This window comes from Lissotriton vulgaris, chromosome 6 (genome assembly GCF_964263255.1).
Source record: "Lissotriton vulgaris chromosome 6, aLisVul1.2, whole genome shotgun sequence".
NCBI classification, from domain to species: domain Eukaryota; kingdom Metazoa; phylum Chordata; class Amphibia; order Caudata; family Salamandridae; genus Lissotriton; species Lissotriton vulgaris.
In genome coordinates, this window is record NC_141694.1 from 1405920611 (window position 1) to 1405943686 (window position 23076).

General features: G+C 49.7%; 1 protein-coding gene across 5 annotated transcripts in view; it reads left to right on the forward strand.

Annotated features, from left to right (window-relative positions):
* The window catches only part of RALGAPA2 (Ral GTPase activating protein catalytic subunit alpha 2), a 1781019-nt gene that overhangs the window by 1602253 nt on the left and 155690 nt on the right, over positions 1-23076 (forward strand). For all 5 annotated transcript variants that reach the window (XM_086927515.1, XM_086927511.1, XM_086927512.1 and 2 more), the window contains one exon: positions 77-198. In XM_086927515.1, coding sequence (XP_086783641.1) covers positions 77-198 — 122 coding nt within the window. The remainder of the gene's footprint in view (positions 1-76; positions 199-23076) is intronic.

The following is a 23076-nucleotide window of genomic DNA, read 5'->3' on the forward strand; positions in this document are numbered from 1 at the left end:
TCTGTTTGACCAGTCTCTTTGAATATGCTGCCACTATATGGTTTCTCCATATATATCCTTAACCTACTGACTACAGCTATGAAGAAAGAGCGCTCTATCTCGAAGCAATAATCCAGAATCACAGAGAAGTGATGACATTTGAGGACTTTGCAGCTCAAGTGTTTTCGCCCAGTCCTAGCTACTCTGTTGGAGGAACAGGTGAGTCCATACATTATATGCTTGTTTCTGCTGCAAAGCGTCAGAGCGATATATGTACCTCTAGTTTTCTAGATAAATGCTGTGAGTGCAAGAAGATCCCCTTGAATCAACTGATGAATATTTAAATGAATTATGATGTTAATTTTTATTTGTTTTGCTTCTGAGATTTTCAACGAGAAACCTTTCTCAGAATACCACATTAACCCTTGAATCTAGGAAGGTTAATGAACTTTCTCTCAGTAATGTGCTCTGGTTCATTGGGGGGGGGGGGGGGGGGGGGGGGGGCTTTCTGCGCTGGGAATACTCAGCTCAAAAGCTAACCCTGAAGCCGGGCCTGCTTATTGGAAAAAATGGCCCCTCACAGTTGAAGCCGCCCCTGCCAATGCTAAATGGAGATTATGCTGCTGAGTTACCAGGGTCAGGGATTAATGAAGTAGAAATGCAGAAATAATGTCCCCTTTAGCAGATCATAAACATAGGGCAGTGTGCTTTTGTTTAAAAAAAAATCCAATATGTTGTGTGTAACTTAAACTCCCTTTTAAAGAAGAGCAAGTTTGCAAAATGCTGTTGAGGCATTTTATCTTTTAAATGCTGTTAAAATGGTTTGTTCCTTTGTCACGCCATCCCATGGAGACACAAAAAATAAGGTCTGCGTTGCCTCATAGCGGGCTTATTCCCGGTCTTCCTTTAGTCCGTCTTGAATTCCCGCTTTGGTAGCCGCTTTTAGTAAAGATACTTATTTCAAGGTGATAGATCTTTTCAAATGTACGGCGTGGATAGTGTTGGCCTGTCTCACCTACAACACTTGTAAGAGGTGCTAATCACTCAAACAGCCTTTGCATTCTTCCACCCTTTCTATCCTTTCGCTACGAGGGTCACAGGGGTGTATAACCCATCTAAAGTGTGTATGAACTTTTTTAATTGCAGAAGTTGATTATGACAAACATTTCATGTGATCTTGTGCATCAGCTGTACCTTTCTTCGTTTCACATGTTAAACAACATTCTGTGTCTAAAGCATTACATTGAACAGAGGACTTGAATTTGGTGAAATACATCACCTATAAATAAATCCATTGATCATTGTTTTATTTTTGGCTTCATTCGTTCTGTTTCAAAGCTTTGTTTGGCAATAAGCGGTATACTCATACATTTGAGTTGTTCGCCAGAGCCAGAAGGCTTTGGAGATAAACGTGCAGACTGAAGTAGGGTGGGCATAGGGGCCAATGAGATTTTCATAATCATGCCTCTGCTTCCTGTAGAGGCGTCAAGGAAGCTTACGATAATAGGCTCCGTTGGTCTCTGTTGAGCTGGAAAGCTAAGCAGAATTCACAAACCGTTATAATTGTAAATTATTAGTGCCCTTCTAACATTAAAAAAAACATAAAGACCAGCTGCTCTTGAGAGCTTCAACTCACCAACATTCTGACAGTAAAAATGTGAATAGAATGTTCAAATTTTACCTTTTTGAAGCATACACCAAGAGATCTTGACTGTTAGTGTTGAAGCTACATGTTTTAGTTTTCGCATCCTGTTATACCAGAACCCTTCAGGAAGCGTTTCCCCAAACCTTTTGTTTTCCCCTCATGGTTTTTGCTGATTCTCTTGTTAGGGCCTGGGGCACTTGACCACTATGAATGCAGTGCGAAAGTGCTCGCACCCTTCCTACACACGTTAGGAGGTGGTGCTTACCTGAAGTTGCAAGTATGTGTCTGGCTGCCTTTGCAACCTAGTGTGCGCTCCCGCACCGATGGTGCTCTTAAATACGTGTACAGCCTGCCATTGCAGGCTGGTGTGTACTTTGCACCAATGGTGCTCTTAAAGATGATGTGCGCAATTTCGCGTTTACTCAGACTGGCCTATTTATGGCACTGGCCATCCTTAGAGGACCTTTCAGTCCCACCGAGTACCCCAAGGGTATGTCTTAAGGGGTAAGTGGAAGGTGAAAGGCAGGGCAAGTACACGTGTCCCCTGCCCAGGTGGTGAGGAATACCCATGCATGTTTTCTCTGCCATGAAAATTGCTCTTTCTGTATGCTAACATGGGAAATGGTTGAGATCACATCAGTCTTCAATAGTGAATTACAGTGGAGCGGCCTCATGACGTTTTAAATTATTAGCTTTGCAGCAACAACCCTTGACAGTGGTAAAGGTGGCTTTGTTGTAATTTGTGCAGAAATGGCACTATTAGATTGTGGGCATTTCTGTGCTCTAAACTCTGTGTGCCTTGGTGCTTGGCTTCAGTCTACACTGGAGGTTGAGGGAGCACATCTGGGCATTCCACAGTGACCGTTATTATGGCCTGGTATTGCCGAGTACCCTCCCTTGACATGATCAGTTAATCACTGTCGCACACCCTTTCCCCCCGAAGCATCATTAATAATATCAACCACCAGTTCTTTGGATTAGGGGTCGTATAACCCCAGCAGTATTTATTACAAATTAATAAAACATTGTTAACAATTCATAATCAAACAATGTTTTAAAACATATACGCAGAAAACCCAAACACATCCAATCACATTTCAGCAATACAGAGATTGATACATTTTTATGGCTAACCTTAAGAGTCTAATATATTGCCACACCTAACCTAAAACTGGAATATGTACAAATTGTTTTCTGCGTATCCTGGATGAGTCTATGTGCAAGGTCATGACTGTTCCCAACTACCTGCCCGGTCCCCCTTTACCGGAGTGACCTTGCGCAAGAGGCCCGTGTGTCCACCAGATTCCGTGGGTACCCCCCACGCCCTTCCACCCCACTCCCTTCCATCCTACCTCCCAGGGACTGATGTTGTGCCAGGCAGAGGTTGACCCAAGCGGCCTACCAGAAGCGGGACTTCCTACACCCGTCCCCTTCAGCCTACCAGCCATAAGTGCCTGCTGGATTGTGATGAGGGACCACTCCCCCTCCCCCCCCCCCCGCCTCCCCTCAGGCGTCTCTGTTAAACAATGGGATGCCTTCTAAGGGAAGTAATTATTTTCTAGCAAACATGACCTTACTGCCACAGGCCAGTATAGTTGACCGACTATCTGACACCCCCCGCCTCCCATCCGCTACAGACCAAAGGTCATGTCCTGTAATTTGCCCCTACCAGCCAGGCTAACATATTCTCCCAAACTGAAATCTCGAAAGGGGAGAACCGTCCTGGTGGATAAATAGAGGCCCACCTGTGCCCTGCGGCCTGCAGGCAATATATGTCTCCAGGTTGCCCACTGGACAACATGGGCTCCCTGGCATTCTTTGCAGGATAACATGATCCCCCCCCTCCCATTCTGTTCCATTTTTGATCTGGGAATTGATAAGGATACTGAACCAGCCTTTGCTTTGAACATGAGCAAATTGCACCCCCCTGCCAGTCCTTCTTGTTAAGCGCCACCAGCTCTCCCACCCTGATTGTGCAGTAGAAGGCGAGGGAAAAAGCACACCTGAATAACTGGACCTCACTGCTGCACTGCTGGAGCTACGTACTTTTCGTAACGCCGCTATGATGGCTGTGAGTCCCTAAATGCTTGTTGGGTGTCTAATGTCCGGCTGTGTACCCTGCAAGCGTTGCCAACCTTTCAGAGCCCTTTGAACCAAGAATGTGCCCATGAGATCCCTATGTCCCATAATTTTTGCAAAAAATGCCACTGCCGTCATGTGGCGTTTTGCGCAAGACACCGACCGCCCTCTGTCCCTTAATTTCCTTAAGAATGTTAAGATTGATGCTGGATTGTAGCAAGTTATTTCCCAGTCATGCCCTTGGAATGCGCAGTATGCAGTAAATGCCCCCTCGTAGGCCTGCCTAGTCCTGGGTGCTAAGCTAGCTGCCACGAGGTCTGGTAAGTTGGGGCACCAAGCTGCCACAGATGCTCCGGAAAAGGTGAGGGACAGTCCGCTGCTTCCGGATAATGAGACCTAAAAACCTGCATCTTGAAACGAAACAATGCATCAGCCACGTGGTTGAGAATGCCGGGGACATGCCTAGGGATAAACAACACATTTAATCTCATACATTGCAGCACAATTTCCTTAAGCAAGCAAAGTAACATTTTACATTTTGCGGACTGCTGGTTGATACATTCTACCACCGCCATATTGTCTGACCAGAACACCACGGACTGATTGCGGAACTGTTGCGGCCAGATTGTCACAGCCACTAAAATGAGGAATAATTCCAAAAATGAAATGTTATTTGTGACACCACTGTCGACCCACCAATCGGGCCAATGCTCTGCCGCCCAATGGGAACCCAGGATTGCTCCAAACCCCTCCCTCCATGTCCTGTCTGTCATAAGACCTTGATCTGGACTGGACCTGGCTGGGCCACACTACCGCGCCATTGAAGTCACACAGGAATGCCATCCAAATCCGCATATCCCGCCTAACCTCGCTGGACAACCGAGTGTGGTGATGCTTGTCCTTTAGCCCTGACATTGCCTGCGCAATGGAATGTGAAAAGGGGGATGCCATAGGGATAATTCTTACGGCAAAGTTCAGCATGCCCACCGCTTTTTGTAACTGGTGTAAAGTAACTTTTTGTTTTCGCAAACAGTCTGCTAATGCCAGCAAGAAACCTTTTACCTTGCTCAATGGTAAGTGTGACACACCCTCCATGGAATCCAGCTCAATGCCCGAGAACTCAATTTATTTTTGTGGCCAGCCCCGACTGTCTTTGCCTGTGCCAGGGGGACCCCAAGTTCCCCCATCGGTGTGCAAAATGTTTCCAACGTCCTGCTACACTCCTGTGACTGTGGTGCAGCAAGAAGTCATCCAAGTAGTGCAATACTCAGTGGTGCCCCGAGACGTGCCTGAAAACCCATTCCAAAAAGGAGCTGAATTTCTCAAAATATGAGCAAGAGACAGAGCACCCCATTGGCATGCACTTGTCCATGTAGAACTTCCCTTCCAAATGAAAACCCAGTAGATTGAAATCTTGTGGATGAACAGGTAATAAGCGAAAGGCAGACTCAATATCAGACTTTGCCAATAAAGTGCCTGGGTCAAGGGACCGCACCATAACAATCGCTTGGTCCCATGACTTTATCTCATGGAGCACAGGGCTCCATCAATTGCCTCATTCATGGACTGGCCCCTGGGAGCAGACAGTTTATGGATGAGGCGGAAATCCCCTGGGTTCTTTTTGGGTTCTACCCTCAGTGGTGAGCAGACAAAATTATCCACAGGAATTGAGTCAAAAGGACCTTCCAGTCTCCCCAAACGCAGTTCTTTCAGTACTTTTTCACTTGCCACAGATATGTTGTCCCTCACTGACTGCTGATTGCAGCAGTAAGCCACCCCTGAGTAACCAGGAGCCGAAATCCTGAAGCTGTCCCTAAAACCTTCCAACAAAATCTGTGCTGTGCTTGGGCAAGAATACTTATTCAACCAGGGTATTAGGGCCATAGTGTCAATAGACAAGTGTACTTTCCCAAATACATAAACCTCATTCTTGTTTCTTGAATCCCTTGTCTTTTTATTTTTTAAAGTACTTAGAATCTGGGTGGGAGGAGAGGCCACAGAACAAGCAGGCATGCTTGAATTTACAGGAACCACTGGGCCTGGTGCATGTCTTTCTGTTGAAATCCCAACATGCTCTCTTCTAGCTGCCCCCCCCCCTACTTTGGGGCGCGCCTGACCGAAAGGACTGCCCTTTTGGCGCGTCCTTGCTTTGGTAATTCAAGTGTCTTAACCACATAATCATTGCCACCTAATCCCATGTGAGCTTTGGATCAGATGCCTTTACCCTTCTAAAAGCCTTGTCATATTCCTTCCAGCACATTCCACCATACTCATCATGGGTGCATGTAATACTGTTCTGGTAGCACACCAATTCTGATAGATACATCTGCCAGTGGATTCCTCACCTTGTGAATATCCCCTTTCGTCAGCAACATTCGGAAATTCCTTTGTAGCTTCGCGCTGACGTGGACTACGTCATAGAGGCACAACATCGCACGCGACTCCGCTGACGTCACCGACACTACAATAGGCCCACGCCGGCGTGATGACATCAGTTCCCTTTTTTCCGCGTTGTCGACGCTAACGGTTTCGGGGAATCTCAGTAGCTATCTAGTGACTTTGTTGCCTTTATCTTTACTTTTCTGCTTCTTTGTTTCAACACGATGTCGACAAAGACCGGTTTCAAGCCCTGCAGGGAATGCGGGAAAATGATGTCCATCACGGACCCGCACGAGGACTGCATATGGTGTTTAAGTTCTGACCATGATGTGGATGGATGTTCGTCTTGTCGGAAGATGAACCCGAAGGCCCTGCGGGAAAGAGAGACCAAACTTCTGTTGGCAAAGCTGAAGGGTGACAAGGGAAGAAAATCTTCGAGATCTCATTCGAGAAGGGCAAGGTCGAGGTTGATGGTCGAAGTCAAGATCCAGATCTCGAGAGGAGTCGACTTCGAAGTCCGCTTCAAACCATGCTTCGAAGTCGAGGAGGAGACATAAGAAGAAGAGACATGAGTCCCGCCGTCATTCCGGTAAGGAGTCGGACTCGAGGTCGAGGCCACCGAAGAAGGTACGTTCCAAAGTAGTCACGCTGGATGTCTCGGATCAGGAAGGTGAGGCTTCGCCTTCGGAGTCGCAAGTTCAGTCGCTGACTCGGGCTTCGAATCCGTCTCCGGCGCCGTCCCCGGCCCGAGAGGAGGAAGACGTTCCTGTGGATGAGGATTCTGCGCCTGTTGAAGAGCCGAATCCGAACCCTCCTCAAGACCAGCCTAAGGGTCTTCAGTCAACTTTTCCAGCCCCAGGCCAGGATCCATCAGCGTTTTTAAACGCTATGTATGGTGTCTTTTCAAGGGCGTGGTACCCCTCTGGCGCACCTTCAAGTCCCATGGGTCCTCTGACCTTCAATTTAGTCCCTCACTCCTATGCTCCTGCTCCATTCACGCCGTTCATGCCGGCTCCGCCGAGGTCGTCGACACCGGTACCGGCGTCGCCCGCTCCAGGTCGACCTCGAAGGGCAACCCACTGGACCATCGGATTTGATACCGACGCCGGTTCCGGCTCCGTCGAAGTCGTTGGTGGATCCGGCAGCGAGGCATGTTAAGGAGAGGTCCAGGAGGGAGGCCCAGCGCCTTATGGAGGAGCGGAGATATATGGAGTCACATCCTGATATGGAGGAAGGTGAGCTGGAGGATGACTGTTTTGAGGATCTAGCTGATGCTAGTGGCCTAGATTTTTCTCCAGAGTGGGAATTGCCACCCGGTTCTGATGCGCCTTCAAAGGACGTCCAGCCTTATCATGTGGTGATGAGGAAGGCAGCGCAACTTCTGCAATTGACTTTGCCAACAGTGGAGTTTAAGTCCAATCTTCTTACAGAAGTTTTACATTCGCCCAGCTCTGTGGTGGAACCATTGCTTCCGTTTAATGAGGCCTTAACGGAGCCTATTATGGAGGTATGGAAAAAGCCTCTAACAGCACCGGCGGTGTCCAAGAGTGTGGCGAGAAGGTACAGGGTTGCGCCTGAAGACCCTGCTTTTCTGACGACTCATCCTTCTCCTGAGAATCTGGTCATACAAGCAGCCTGTTCCAAAAAGACTGTGAGTGTGTTTCCTCAAGTGCCTGGTGATAAGGATGCCAAGAAACAAGATCAGGTGGCTAAAAAGACATTCTCCTCTGCGAGTATGGCGTTGAAGTCAACTAATGCCACTTGCCTTATGGGGAGGTATGTACATGCCCTTATGGATACAATGCATTCTTTGGCTCCTAAGATCCCTGATGACAGCAGGAAGGATTTTGAGGAGGTGTTATCAGACGCACAGGCAGCGGCACGCCAAGTGATACAAAGTGGATTGGACACCGCAGACTCAGTGGCACGTATCATGGGCACTGCGGTTGCCACAACGAGATCGGCTTGGCTGAAAACTTCAGACTTTTCAGCAGATGTTCAAGCTGTTTTGCCGGATCTGCCGTTCGATGGATCTGGTCTCTTTGGCAAAAAGGCTGATACAGCCGTAGAAAGATTTAAGGACAGTAGGGCTACTGCCAAATCTTTAGGGCTTCAAATCAGAGGTTCTACAGCCAAGAGGTTCAGAGGTTTTGGACGCTTTTCCTTTCGCAACTATCAGCAAGGTCAGCAGCAGCAGCAGCAGCAGAATCCCTTGTACAGGACATATAGGGGAAAACGAAGGGCTCGACCTCAAGGTCATCAAGCCTCTTCCTCCTCTACCTCCTCCAACCCCTCAGCCTCCGAAAAGCAGCCCTAGATCCGTCATTCAGGATCATGTGGGTCCGGTGGGGGGTCGGCTTACCTACTTTCTACAAGTTGGGAATCGGTTACATAAGATCGTTGGGTTGTCAATCTCGTAGAAAATGGGTATGCCCTTCCATTTCGGGAATTCCCTCCCAATTACCCTCCTTGCCAAGGTTTTTGCACGGAGGAACATCTGTTACTTCTACAGGAGGAAGTGCAGACACTGTTAAGAAAGGGTACGATAGAGGTGGTCCCAAAGCAGGAAAGGGGTCAGGGTTGCTACTCCCGGTATTTTCTGATACCCAAAAAGGATGGCAGGCTTCGTCCAATCCTGGATCTCAGGATCATGAATCTCTATCTGAAACAAGAGAAATTCAAGATGCTCAGCCTTGCACAGGTTCTTCAAGCGCTGCTGGAAGAAGACTGGATGGTGTCGCTCGACTTGCAGGATTTCCACATTCCAATCCTGAGGTCGCACAGGAAGTATCTCCATTTTACGGTGGGATCGCAACACTATCAGTTTGTGGTCCTTCCGTTTGGTCTTACTACTGCGCCTCGATTCTTCACCAAGGTGATGGCTGTGGTGGCAGCACATCTCAGAAGGTCGGGATTCCAGTATTCCCCTATTTGGGCGACTGGCTGATCAAAGCAGAGTAGTCAGAGAAAGTACTCCATCATCTACAAGACACAACTCAGTTGTTGTATAGGTTGGGCTTTTCGATAAATGTACCCAAATCTCACCTGGTGCCCTCCCAGCGCAACCTGTTTATTGGTGCAGTACTGGATACAACTGTCTGTCGGGCCTTACCTCCTCCACAACGTATTCGCGACATACAGGAAAATGATTCCTTTGTTTCACAATCGAGCGGTCCTTCCAGTCTTGAAGGTCCTTCGCCTGCTCGGTCTGATGGCTTCCTGCATTCTGTTGGTCAACCATGCACGCTGGCACATGAGGGCACTCCAGTGGTGTCTCCGCAGGCATCTGTATCAACACAACGGAGATCTCAGGGAGTCTGTGTGGATCTCCAGAGAAGCTTGGCGGATGTATCCTGGTGGGGTGTGGAAGGCAATCTGTCTCATGGAAAGCCTTTCCATCTACCTCCATCGGTTGCCACAGTGATAACGGATGCATCCACTCTAGGGTGGGGGGAGCTCATCCGGGGGATCTGGAGATCAAGGGTATTTGGTCTCCAGAGGAAAGGTTGCTTCACATCAACCTTCTAGAATTGAGGGCAATACGTCTAGCACTCAAGGCCTTCCTCCCTTCCCTTCGCGGGCGGTCGGTTCAAGTCCTGACGGACAACACCACCGCGATGTGGTATGTCAACAAACAGGGAGGAGTGGGGTCGCAGTGTCTCTGCAGAGAGGCTCTGCGTCTCTGGTCCTGGGTTCAGGACCATCAATTTGTCTGATGGCAAATCATCTGGCCGGAGTTCTAAACATGCGTGCAGACAGTCTGTCGGCAGTTCTCAGGCGACCACGAGTGGAGGCTTAATCCAAAGGTGGTTCATTACGTCTTCCGGACGTGGGGGACTCCTCAGGTGGACCTGTGTGCTCACTGCCCGTCATTCTGCAGTCTCCAGTTTCCGATGCAGGGAGCCTTGGGGGACGTGTTTCAGTTGAGTTGGGTCTCACAGCTCCTTTACGCGTTTCTTCCCATACCCTTGATTCCTCGGGTTCTGAGGAAGATTCGCCAAGACCGGGCCCAAGTTATATTGATCGCCCCGGATTGGCCAAGAAGGGTGTGGTACACAGATCTTCTCCACCTCTCCTCATGCCCGCCGCTCCGTCTCCCTCTTAGGGCAGATCTCCTCTCTCAGATGGAGGGGCAGGTTCTACACCCCCACCTCCAGACCTTACACCTTCATGCCTGGAAATTGAACGGGGCAACCTGAATTCCTTTTCTCTCCCACATGATGTGGTGGATGTCATTCTATCGGCCAGGCGTGACTCCACCAAGTCAATCTATTCATACAGATGGTCTAAATTTGTGACCTGGTGTCGGGAGAAGTTCATTGACCCTTTAAGGGCTCCTTTGTCAGAAATACTTCTTTTTGCTCTTTCTTTAGCGCAGCAAGGGTTTGCTGTGGCTACAGTTAAAGGTTATCTTTCGACGTTGTCGGCATTTCTCTGCCTGCCGGATCAGCCGTCCTTATTTAAATCTCCTATTGTTTTTTGAGATTTCTGAAGGGACTTACAAATAACTTTCCTCCCACTCCTTTATTGTTCCTCAATGGGACTTGAATCTGGTGCTTACTTTCTTAATGGGTTCCCCTTTCGAACCTTTACATAATTGTCCCTTGAGGTTGTTGTCTTTTAAGATGGTTTTCCTAGTTGCAATTACCTCAGCAAGGCGGGTAAGTGAGCTTCAAGCTCTTAGTGCAAAGCCCCCATTCTTGACCATTCATGCTGAACGAATGTTTCTTAGGGCAAGGGCTGCTTTTCTTCCTAGAGTGGTAACTCCCTTCCATCTAGGACAGTCCATTACCCTTCCTACCTTCTATCCTCCCCCTCACCCTTCCAAAGAGGACGAGCGGCTTCACCGTTTGGACCCTAAGAGGGTGGTGAGCTTTTATCTTGATAGGACAAAGGGCTATCGAGTGGATGACCAGCTGTTTGTTGGATTTGCTGGTTTCAGAAAAGGAAGAGCTGTGCACAAGCGCACACTTTCGAGATGGATAATACTATGCATCAAGATCTGCTGCGCCCTGGCTGGTAAGGAACCTCCAGAGGGTATAAGAGCCCATTCTACTAGAGCAAAGTCTTCTACATCTGCTTTGTCTAGTGGTGTTCCTGTTGAGTACATTTGTAGAGCGGCAACTTGGGCCTCCCTCCACACTTTCGCGAAGCATTACTGCTTGGATACCGAGGTGAGGAGGGACGGACACTTTGCGCATTCTGTCCTCCAGGATTTTCTGGTATAGGAGAGTGGACACCCTCCTCCGGGAGTGGGGACTGCTGAGGGAATCTATTCACAAGGTGAGGAATCCACTGGCAGATGTATCCATCAGAAGAACAAGTTAATATTTGAATGTATTATATATATATATATATATATATATATATATATATATATATATATATATATATATATAGTGTTTTTTATGCATTGTCTTCACACTATGTGTGTTATCTTGATTATTATGTACTGTGTACACTGTATATGTATATATTTACTGTCATTGGTCCGTCCGGGTGCCTCGAAGGCACAGAAAAAAGGGCAGAACTGATGTCATCACGCCGATTTAGGCCTAATAAGGAGTCAGTGACGTCAGTCGGAGTCGCGCGCTACAAAAGAATTTTCCGAATGTTGCTGACGCAGGGGGATACTCACAAGGTGAGGAATCCACAGGCAGATACTGTATCCACCAGAAAAAGCATTACCGAAGGTAAGTAACTTGTTCTTCTCACCCATGGGAGACTTAGGGTGTGAACATTTCTCCCTGCCTGAAGGCAACCTATAGCGCATCGCTGCCTTTTTCTGTCCAGCCGGGATGTTTCTAGTGGTTGCACCAGTTCCTCTGGTGCCATCTGATCATAGTATGGAAACATTTTCTGGCCCCATTGCCTTTTGCTGCAAACCGCTCCACTTCCGGCTTGCCTGGAGTCTTATGACTCCTTTCTCCCATTCACTGAAAATCGGTTTCTCTGGCAGTGGAAGTAGAGTAGCCATGCATTCCGAATTTGCCGGGACATTCCGTTTTTTTTTTTTGTTTTTTTTTTTACCACCAGTCCCTGCAAATGTCAATACTTTTATCTTATGTAAAACTTTTCCAAGAGAGTTTACGGGACACAGAGGAAGGTAAGAGTTCACGTGCCTTAATTTAGAAAGAGTTTGCCACTTCTAGCAGAAACAATTTTGCTAACATAAATGAGGATGTGTGTACAAGTTGCAAATAATGCACCGGAGTGTCTTATTGTCTGTGTTTTCTATGTTGTTGAGGACTTTTGGTTAAATCTGTACATGCTCCTCTCTGTCAATGTAAAATTGCCTACATCTTTGCTTGTAGAATGCCCCGTTTTTAGGTCTCGCCTGAGCCAGCGCACATGCGCTGCTCTGCGAGGCTTCCAGTAAGGACTACCAACTCGGCGAGGCTTCTACCGACCACACGCTTGTGCTTTTTGCTCACACGCTATTGGCCTTTGCGTGCGTCTTTCTAAGAAAGACAGCAAGCAATTGGCCAAAGGCAAGTGCATGTCCCGCCTTCTCTCTCCTCTGGCCTATGTCTGCACAACGCTCATGATCACAGTTTAACTTATCAATGGATCCTGTAGCATATGTGCAACAAGCATTTACAATGCAATGGTCTCGGCATTATTAAAGGTAGATCTATTGGCATTGCTCATGACATCTTTTTTTATCATAAATAAATAGCATTGTCATTTACATTGCCAATAGCTTAATCGTTAAATAAATGGCAGTCATTTACAATGCCAATAGCTTAATTGCTCGTATATGCATGAGCTATTGCATTTGCACCCACACAGAGCCACCCACACACATATATAGAGCCACCCACACAGTCATTCACATAGAGCCACCTACACACACAGAGCCACCTACACAGAGCCACCCTCACACAGAAAGAGCCACCCACACATAGAGCCACCTACAAAAAAAGCTATCCATACAGAGCCACACACATACACAGAGCCACACACACAGACAGAGCCACACACACAGACAGAGCCACACACAAAGACAGAGCCACACACACAGACAGAGCCACACACACAGACAGAGCCACACACACAGACATGCTGCACACCACTCCTGATGCTGTGTCACACACGCCAACCTAGGTTATTCTGCAGGGATGCATGTATGCCCCAGTGCAACGGAGTCCTCGACCTAAAAAGGGGGCACACACACGAGAATTCATTATTCCAGCCAGTTTAATGAGGTTAGGTCCCACCACACACTGCAGAAAAATCACTGAGACACGTTTCGGCTGTGAACAGCCTTTATCAATCAGCGAGTCATCAGATTAAACACTGCTTTTAAAACCACCCTGATCATGAAAATAAAAACCGTACTAACATTGATTTCACCGAATGAAAATAATGAACAGGAGGTGTAAAAATGTATACACTTTGCCATCATGCGCTTTAAAATTTTGCCCTGCATGTATATTGTAATACTGATTTTGAGCCACAGTGACCTTTCAATGAAATACTGTTGCCTAACGTGTAGCGCAATTGCAATAAACTCAATCCTGCCAATACTACAGTCCAAATGATCTAGATATATACAAACGGAAGATTTGTCATTACAGTCTGTTCGTGTGGCGTGTTCCACCAAAATTTGAAAAGTATTGAACATATATTTGCGCTCTTTCAAATGAATGTTTCTGTTGGGTGAAACGCAAGTTGCAAGTTACACAAACACTTCTTAGTACCTATGCATTGAAGCGCTATGCGGGAATGACTGCGAGTAACATAATGTTGCCACATTGTTGCCAATAGGATGCGAAGTTCTCAGAGAACACCAAATGCTGATCACAGCAAAGGAACAAACAGTAATATGTGGCATATGGTCTAACAGGAAGGGAGCTATTGAAGTCTTATGCCGGGCATGGAGGCACAGTCACCAACAGTATCGAAGCCGACCATGAGCACACGAGGGAGTGAGCAACACGAAGTGTGGTGGTTAAGCAGATAGAGAGCAGCACACGAGGGAGAGAACTACATGAAGTGGGGTGGGGGAGAAGCAGATAGAGAGCAGCACACGAGGGAGAGACCAACATGAAGTGTGGTGGGGAGAAGCAGATAGAGAGCAGCACACGAGGGAGAGAGCATCAAGAAGTGTGGTAGGGAGGAGAAGCAGATAGAGAGCCACACACAAGGGAGGGAGCATCATGAAGTGTGGTGTGGAGGAGAAGCAGATAGAGAGCAGCACACGAGGGAGAGAGCAACTTGAAGTGTGGTGGTGGAGGAGAAGCAGATAGAGAGCAGCACACGAGGGAGAGAGCAATATGGAATGCAGGTGTATGGAGAGAGCCACATAAGAAAGACCTGCACAAGAGGGAGAGAGCAACACAGAGCGCAAGCGCCGAGGGTGGGGGGGGGGGGGGTTGTTTGGATGAGGAAAGCAGCTCACAACCGAGGGAGCTAGAAAGCACATGGACACCCATGGAGCACTGAAAGAAAAAGAAAAAAAGTAGTTGTCCTACTGTGAGCAGAGGAAGGATACAAGAAATCAAATCAAGAGGATGAGGAAGAGACTGTGGACATGGGGAGGTAGAAGCAGAAGAATGAGAATGCAAGCCATGATCAAGGAAGAAGCGAGCAACTGAGAGTGACAATAAAGCCAACCAAGGAAAGAACACAATAGGTCTTTTGCAACCAGGTAGGTGCGCTGTGTGGACGGCGATACCTAAAGAGAGAGTCCTTTAAGTACACAGTGAAAAGATACACGTCAGTGGAGAAGTGTGGCTCAATGCTTAGAGCGGCAGACCTTGATGCAGAACGCTGGCCAGGGACCAGGGTTCGATTCCCGCCTCGGCGGGTTTCGGGCTTAAATTCCTCTGACTAGATATTCTCGCCTCAGTGCCGATTCTAAGCATGGGTCCCACGCTGCAACTCTGGGCAATAGCTTGCTTAGTCTCCACAAAGGCCCCCTGATACACAAGGGATGCCTGGTTTCACCATGGGATGCCCAGGAGTGGACACCCCACAAGGAAAAGCCAGGAGGGGTTCCCTTGTGGTAGGAGTACAAGCGCCGGGATGCCTCCGGGTCACTGTTCGCGCTATACAAATACGCCACATTTACATTTACGTCATCCAATCACAACACTGGAAGACCAGAATGCTCCTGGCCCAGCCACACACATGTATAGAGAGGAAAACCATGGATCAAGAGCAACAACTCAGACAGGCCCAAGATCCACTCTAAGTATATATTTTGCGTTGGCATTAATAGGTATGCCTACAGTCAGCTCGAGCCAAAACTCTCTGTAGCAGAGACCTAAAGACAGATAAACAACAAACGGCTCCAACACATACTAACATTAAAGTATCAAAATGAAAACACAAAGGCTTTAAGAAATACAGCAGGCAAACACAGACACCCACAGAAATGATACACCAATGGACAAAAACCGACACAAGCACTTATGCAGATATCGCTACTGTACACACTCACTGTCAGCAGGGCCCTACTTCGAGTATCACCAGCCCCCCCCCCCCCTCTCCCGACACACACAGGTAGACCGACAGAGGCGCCTATAGGCACAAAACACAGGTATGCCGTGAAATGCACTGTCGAGGACAGAGCCGCACTCTTGTACAGTCACCGTGGGCGCAGCCAGGCTAGGCCGAAGAACCATTACCAGTAAATGAGGGAGAGACCGTCGAAGCGCTCGAGCTGGCGTCCAGGCGCTTTAAGATAGGACATCTCATGCGGGGACCAGCCAGAACGGCCTCTTCATCGCATGCAAAGCTATCGAGGCAGTGTGGTGGTCCGCCTATCTCGCTCTGTCTTCGGGCACAGGGCGACCGCTCCAAAGGGCCTCATTTAGCCACGTCCAGAAACAGGGCACTGCCAACCACAGAGGTCTCTCGCTAGCAGAAAGGCCTACCGCAGAGCGGCTAGCTGGAGCCAAGGACACTTGGGGTTTGCCAAGATGGAGGTCAGAAGAGAAGAAGGAGCTGGGCTTGCAGAGACCCAAATGGAGATAACATTGAGTGGCCTCGTGACTTCATGTTCCGCGAGACTCCCGCAGCCCGCGTCGCTACCGCAGCCCTGTGCGGCTGCCGTAAGCAGCAGATGTTGCCACACCAGACAATCCTAAATGGCAGGGCCGGCAAGGGCAGCCTCGGCGGCCAAGGGCTTTCGCGAGCTCTGCATCTCTAGACACAAGGGGAGTAGGCGGGTGGGGCAAGGGAGCGAGAGCGCGTCTCTCCACTCCAGGGATCCGTGTGTACCCCGAGGGCTCGAGCTGCTCCAGTCCGAGTTCTGCAGCTCACTATGGATTAGGATACTGTTAGCAGCAGACGTCATGCAAGTTACAAATTCAAAACCCTGACCAGACAACTGTTCGCCGTGCGGTATTAAGGACGCGTTTGCACATATTGTCCCATGTGTTCATTAAACTGCTTTCTGACAATTTATGATAAGGGCTGCTTATTAATCCTACACTGAAGCACATGAACGATTTTCTTCTGCGTTCAGTCTACCCTCTCTGAAAACTGGCCCTTGTGCTATCTTTACCAGAACAGAACTTATAAACCGGGAAAGTCCCAGTAAATCACCTACACAAGTGTCACAGACACACCTACAGACAACATCTCATACACTAACACACGTCATTGACACACAGCTACACAACATAGTGCTACTGAAACCGATACAACAATATGCTTCCAGCGTAACACACAATAACAGAACTCGCATGGTATTATACCTGAGCAGTAACACAGGCGCAGCATCCCCGACAAAGACACACAACACAGTACATTACACAACCACACAGTTACAGAACAGGACACAACAGAACAGCCTCTTTGATACAAACACACCTGCACACTCACTGTATCGCTAACAGTGCCACAAACTGCACACAGAGCAGAACCGAGGAAAACAAGCACACTAACACATCCTCAAGTGACACAAGGCACAAAACACCAGCTGCATCTCCGACGGTAAGGCAGTCGCCATTCATACCTCTTCCCTGACAGCAACAGACACACCAAAGTATCACAGACTGCAACACTAACAAAACACACGTAGCATTCCTATCATTAACACGCACGCACAGTAACAGACATGCTAGCGCACATACATTGCTACGAAGACACAGACTCACACATAGACAGCAACAAGCCAAATGCTGTACTGCCAGCGCTAGGAACCCGGGCACAGTTTAAAACCCCATTTATGGCATCACTGAATAGCACAGACATTCATCAACACATACGCGGCACCATTGAAAGGAACAGCAACACGCTCAGGCACGCTGGTGCACACAAATCAACAGAAGCAGCCACAAAGACCCCACAATACACCTCCTCATACATCACTGCTAATCGCACAGGAGTATTCCCTACACTGACGCACACATACAGTAGCAATGGCAGTAAACACCAATCAGTACAACACCATTAAGATAACTAGCCGCCCTTACATGCATATGTGCATACCAGCACCTGCACAGCATCATTGACAGTTACACACACACGCCAACACCCGAAGCACCTCAAATAGAGACACACGGGCAGCAACGCATGTCCGCCGTAACATAAACTCGCAATAAAATATGTCATGGCAGAAGAAAACATGACTACACGTGCTGACACGCTTGAGTGGATAAGGAGGCAGGCACTGGAAGGCACACGTGTGCATGAGGCTGCGCGTACACGCGTCCCTTGGACTGCACTCACATGGCAACCACACACAGCCTCAGGCAGACATAGTAATAACAACCACATAGAAGCGCGCACATTCAGGCGTCCAATATGACAGGTGCACAGTGAGTGAAACTTTAATCCTCATTTCAGTCGCAGTTGAACATAAAAAAAAAAAACTATCACTATCCCACTCGAAGCAAAGAGAACTCCTCAGTGACGCTCAATCCGCTTCAACAACACAATCGCATCCTCGAGTCCACCCCACATGCACGGATGCGACCGCAGAAGTAGCTTTACCCACGCGGCACGCCGCGACACTAGTGGGCAAACCTCACTTGGCAGCAGCCAAATAAATCAACATCTATTAGGGACGTTGGGTTATATTTTGGGGGGAGGGGGCGGCAAGGCACGGGGTACTTATTGGATCAGCGAAGGTGTAACCTACTGATTTATTTTTCCGTTCCGACCGCTTACCTCGTTTCCCCGTCGCCAAATGTCTATATCCCACGTCTTCTGCAAGGCACCAGACCCTTCGAGCTCAGGGTATGTCTGGACCCCTCCCACCCCCCTAAACAGCATAGGTGTCCCCCTTTCTCTGCCCGTGGCTCGACTGTAGCGAGACGACTGCAGGGGCGAGGGCTGCACAGGACTAGAAAATTGAAAAGCACGCTGTCAGCAACCACGAGAAAAGTGCCAAATGATTACATGGGGAGATGCAGGAAGCTGGGCCTGCTGAATGGTAGCGCTGCAGTGACTGCTGGGCCCGGCTGGGAAGAGGGGGGTCCCCGGGGCGGCTGAATCGGTTCCTGGGGGGATAATGGGGCCCGGGACAAAAGGGGATTCCAGGTAATGAGAGGGACCCCACAGGCCTGTAATGATTCAAAAGGGAGCGATGAAAGCTGCGGGCGGAGGGGGGGGGGAAGCGGGACGAAGGAGAGCTGCGGGCGGAGGGAGGGGGGGAGCGGGACACCAGATACTAGCCTAGTTGCCCCCAAGACATGGCGGGAAGTGGATTCTGCCTCCATCATTACACAGCATTAGTCACTGCTGCCGGTGGCCGACAGAGCCAAAACTGCTGCCCCCTACGCCAGACCCGGGAACTATGGGCTGCTACAGCGGGCGCCAAGGATCAGGGAAATGGTGAAGGAGGAGCAGCCGAGGCGCTCAAATACACGGAGAGCGGGAAACAGACAGGGGGAAGAAGGCACAAACAGACACGGACAGCGAAAATACACGGAGAGCGGGAGGGGGGCGGGAAACAGACAGGGGGAAGAAGGCACGGAGGGAAACAGACACGATCTTACCTTCACTGCGAAGGATCGAAAATGGCGGACACAAGCTCCGAGATTTTTTCGGATTTAGGGGCGTGGTTTTGATGTTCTGAGTGACGGACAACGTCACTGTCTAAAGAACATCAAAAATTACGCCTCCAAATCCGAAAAGGACGGGGCTACATCGGAGTGACTGATCTCTCCTCCAATGGCTGGCCTCCGTTTAGGAAGCCAGCCAATGAAGGAGGGACAGGGCAGGGAGGCGGGACCTTCTGCACTACTGAGAGTCATTAAATCTCAGACCTAAGTCTGCGCAAGCGCAGCCTTTTAGGCCTTCGACCTAAAAATGATAAGGACAAACAGATACTCTTTTCCCCTCTTTTGATTGCACGTTTGTTTGTCTTGTATATAGTGTACTGTCAACATCACCAATCACTACATGTCACTCTTTCACCACAATCACTTATTCCTTATTGAAATTGAATTTGTAAATTGCGACAGCCATGAATATTTGATGCTTATTTCTGAATACATTATTAAATTCTAATTTTGGTGTGAGTTATGTTATTTTATTCTTCTTTCTCAAATCATTGGTATGTTTTGTAAGTAAGCTGTTGCTACTCGAGTATTCTAAGCAATTGAAACCCCGATAGAACCAATTCTGTAGTAGGGGATCTCTGTGTATAGTCATAATCTAGAGAATAGTCCCGCCCATGTGCGTGGACCCCGGAGCAATCAAAAATAATCTCTTACAGTGTCAAAAAATGCAGAAATGCATAGACACTTAAGAGAGAATTTAAAGACATATAATGCAGCCCCTAACAGGCTACACTGTCCAGTACTTCAGCTAGAAATTCCACCAAAAAAATCCACAAAACAGCAAAGCCTGTCCAGATTTTCATTTTCTTCAGTACAAACCCCTCTGGGAGATAGAGAGGAAGACCTGGACAGACAAGCCCCATAGGCTGCCATTATGTGTCTCAGAATAGGGTACTGTGCCTTTAAGAGAACTTTCCAGAACTTCACAGTATCCCAGAATGCCTTGCAGGTCTCTCTTACTTTCAGTTCTTTTTTCCGGCTCCTGCAAGCAGGACCCTGGAGCATTGAGCTCTCCCTGTTCAAGGGTTTTTGTTGGTGTTTTTGCACTAAAATCGTTTTTTGTGTACTTTATCTGTACCTTAAAGCTTTCTTCTTGGCTTGTGGCACCCCTTGGTCGAAATAATGCCTGCATTATTTGATAAATGCCCGGAGTGCTCCAGGAAGAAGGCCAAGACAGATCCCCATGAGGTCTGTATCCTCTGCTTCCCTCTTCCCACATCCCTGAGGAGTGTGAGATCTGCCAGGGTTTCTCTGGCAGGACCCTGAAAGACAGAAAGAAAATCAGGCTTCAGGGACTAGAAGAAAGGAGACAGAAGACGCAAGGTGGGTCTGGAGGGGCTTCTTCTGCCCATGCTGAGGCCCCTGGGGGGCTCCCCGGGGGCAGGAAGCCCAGCACACGTCCCCATTCTCCGTCTGGGTCGGTGGCACCCTCCAAGACGTCGAGAGGGAAGTCCAAGGCCAGCTCCCCTTCTCCCCAGGGCTCTGGGTCGAGAAAACGTCGACCGTCGACGTCGAGGGACCTACACAGGCCGCCGTCGGACGCGGAGACGGTGTCATCGCCGCTGTCTTCGACGTCGAGCGATCGGCGTCGACAGGAACGGCGTCGACAGGACCGGCGTTGACAGGATCGGCGTCGACGCACGCCGCCGAGGCAATACCGTCGATCGCCTTCAAGACACAAGGCTTCATCGTCGTCGAGGGGATCCTCTTCGTCGAGCCCGCCGTCGACGCAGAAGCACTCGCCGGCTAGACGGAGGCGTGCCCCGTCGAGGCGAAGGAGATCGTCGTCAAGGTCGACGTCGAGACGCCCCAAGACGACGTCGAGGCGGTCGCCGTCGAGACGCAAGCGGTCGCCGTCAAGGCACAGGAGATCGTCGTCGAGATGGTCCGGGTCAACGTCGAGACACGCGAGTCGCTCAACGCCGAAGAGAAAGAGACGGTCGACGCCGAAGGGCCGCTCGACGCCGAGGGACCGGCGGTCGACTCCTGAACACCGGTCAACGGTGCCGGATGCCAGTACTAAGCGCCCTGAGGCTGTGGGGGGCTCCCCTCAGCCCAGGAAGGATGGTGGATCACCGGGATCGGTGCACTCGGAGGTTTATACGCCAAAGAAGTCCGCCTCCTCCTCCGTTGCCTAGAGGGCCGCGTCCGAGGATGACTACACCTCCTCCGTTGCCTCCTCTACCAGAGAAGCCTCCACCGGTTCCACCAAGGTCGGCCTCGTTGCCTCACCTTCCGACCCCTCCCAAGAAGACTCCTAAGTCTAAAGAACCGCGTAAGCCCAAGTCGGCTACCCCGGATAGGCCGGTGGACCGGCCGAAGCCCAGGAGGTCGAAGTCTCGCTCCAGACGGAGAGAACGATCGAGGAGCAGGCGCAGGTCCTCCACTCGTTCCAGACGACGCCATAGGAGGCATAGATCCAGGACGGATACATCTTCCAGGACTCGCTCCTATTCCCCAACTCTGTCCGATTCCCCGGACACTAGGGTGTCTCCTATCGATGACATCGGTACATTCCAGGATGTTCTCCTGAGGGGGGCCACGAAGTTGGGTATCACGGTGACGGCTCCTACACCTACGACGTCCGTGATATTCGAGACTTTGCACAAGAAGCACCTGTCTCGCCCTCTGTTGCCCTTGGTTCCGGGACTGGTTGAACCGGCACAAGAACTATTTCTTACGCCGGCGGTGGTTAGGGCCGCCCCTTCTAGGCTTTTGAAGAAATACAGGGCACCGGACTCTGACCCTGCCTTCCTGAGGATGGACCCAGTCCCCGACTCAGTGATCGTTACGGCAGCCAGAAAACAACACTCTACCTCCCCGTCCTCCACCGTGCCTCCGGACAAGGAGAGCCGCTGGATTGATTCGGCGGGAAGGAAAGCATGCGGGACTTCTTCCACCACGATGAAGGCTTCCAGCGACTCGGCATTACTGGGACGATATGACCGGGCGCTTTGGGATTCCATGGAACAGTTCGCGGACCTTGTGCCGCGCGACAGGAAGGAGGACTTTATGGAAATCGTCAAGGAGGGGATGCTGGTTTCGAACCAGGCCATCAGTGCCGCGGCGGATATTTCCTTGTTGGCGGCACATGGCTACTGCCACGGTATCAACCAGCGCCGCCATGCATGGCTCAGGCTTACGTCTCTCAAGCCCGAGGCGCAACAGCGAGTGGCCAACCTGCCGTTTTCCGGGGTCACGCTCTTCGGAAAACACGCAGATGACGAGATGGCCCGGATGAAGGCCGAGGCAGAAACCCTGACGGCAGTGGGCTTGGAAAAGCCCAAGGACAAGAAACCATACCGCCAGTTCCAACGGCGGTTCGGTGCGCAAGGGAAAGGTAGAGGACAGTCTTCGGGACAACAGCAGCAGCAACAACAGCAGCAGTTCCGGAGACCTTTCCAAAAACGTCAGAGGGGTAGAGGTGGACAGCAGCCCTCTACCGCGAACAAGGGCCCGGCCGGGTCTCGACCCTGAGCGGTTACTTCCCCGTCATCCGTTACCCACTCCGGTGGAGGGAAGCGTTCAATTTTTCCTGGCAGAGTGGAGAAAAATTACTCAGGACAAGTGGGTGCTGAATATTGTTTGCAATGGATACAGTCTAAGGTTCATCAGCCCTCCTCCAACGATCCCTCCGGTCAGCTCGCAGTATCAGCTGCGCGAGCTCCAGGCGGAGGCCGATATCCTGTTGAGGAAAAGGGCGATAGAAGACGTACCTCTGTCTCAAAGAGGAAGAGGTCTGTACTCCCGGTTCTTTCTGGTTCGCAAAAAGGACAAGAACGAGTTCAGGCCCTTTCTGGACTTGCGGCAGGCAAACAAGTGGATTCGCAGAGAAAAGTTTCGCATGCTGTCGTTGCATCAGATTTATCCTCAGTTGCAACAGGGGGACTGGCTTTGTGCCATAGACCTACAAGATGCGTACTTCCACGTGCCCATCGCGCACAAGCACAGGAAGTTTCTGCGATTTCAAGT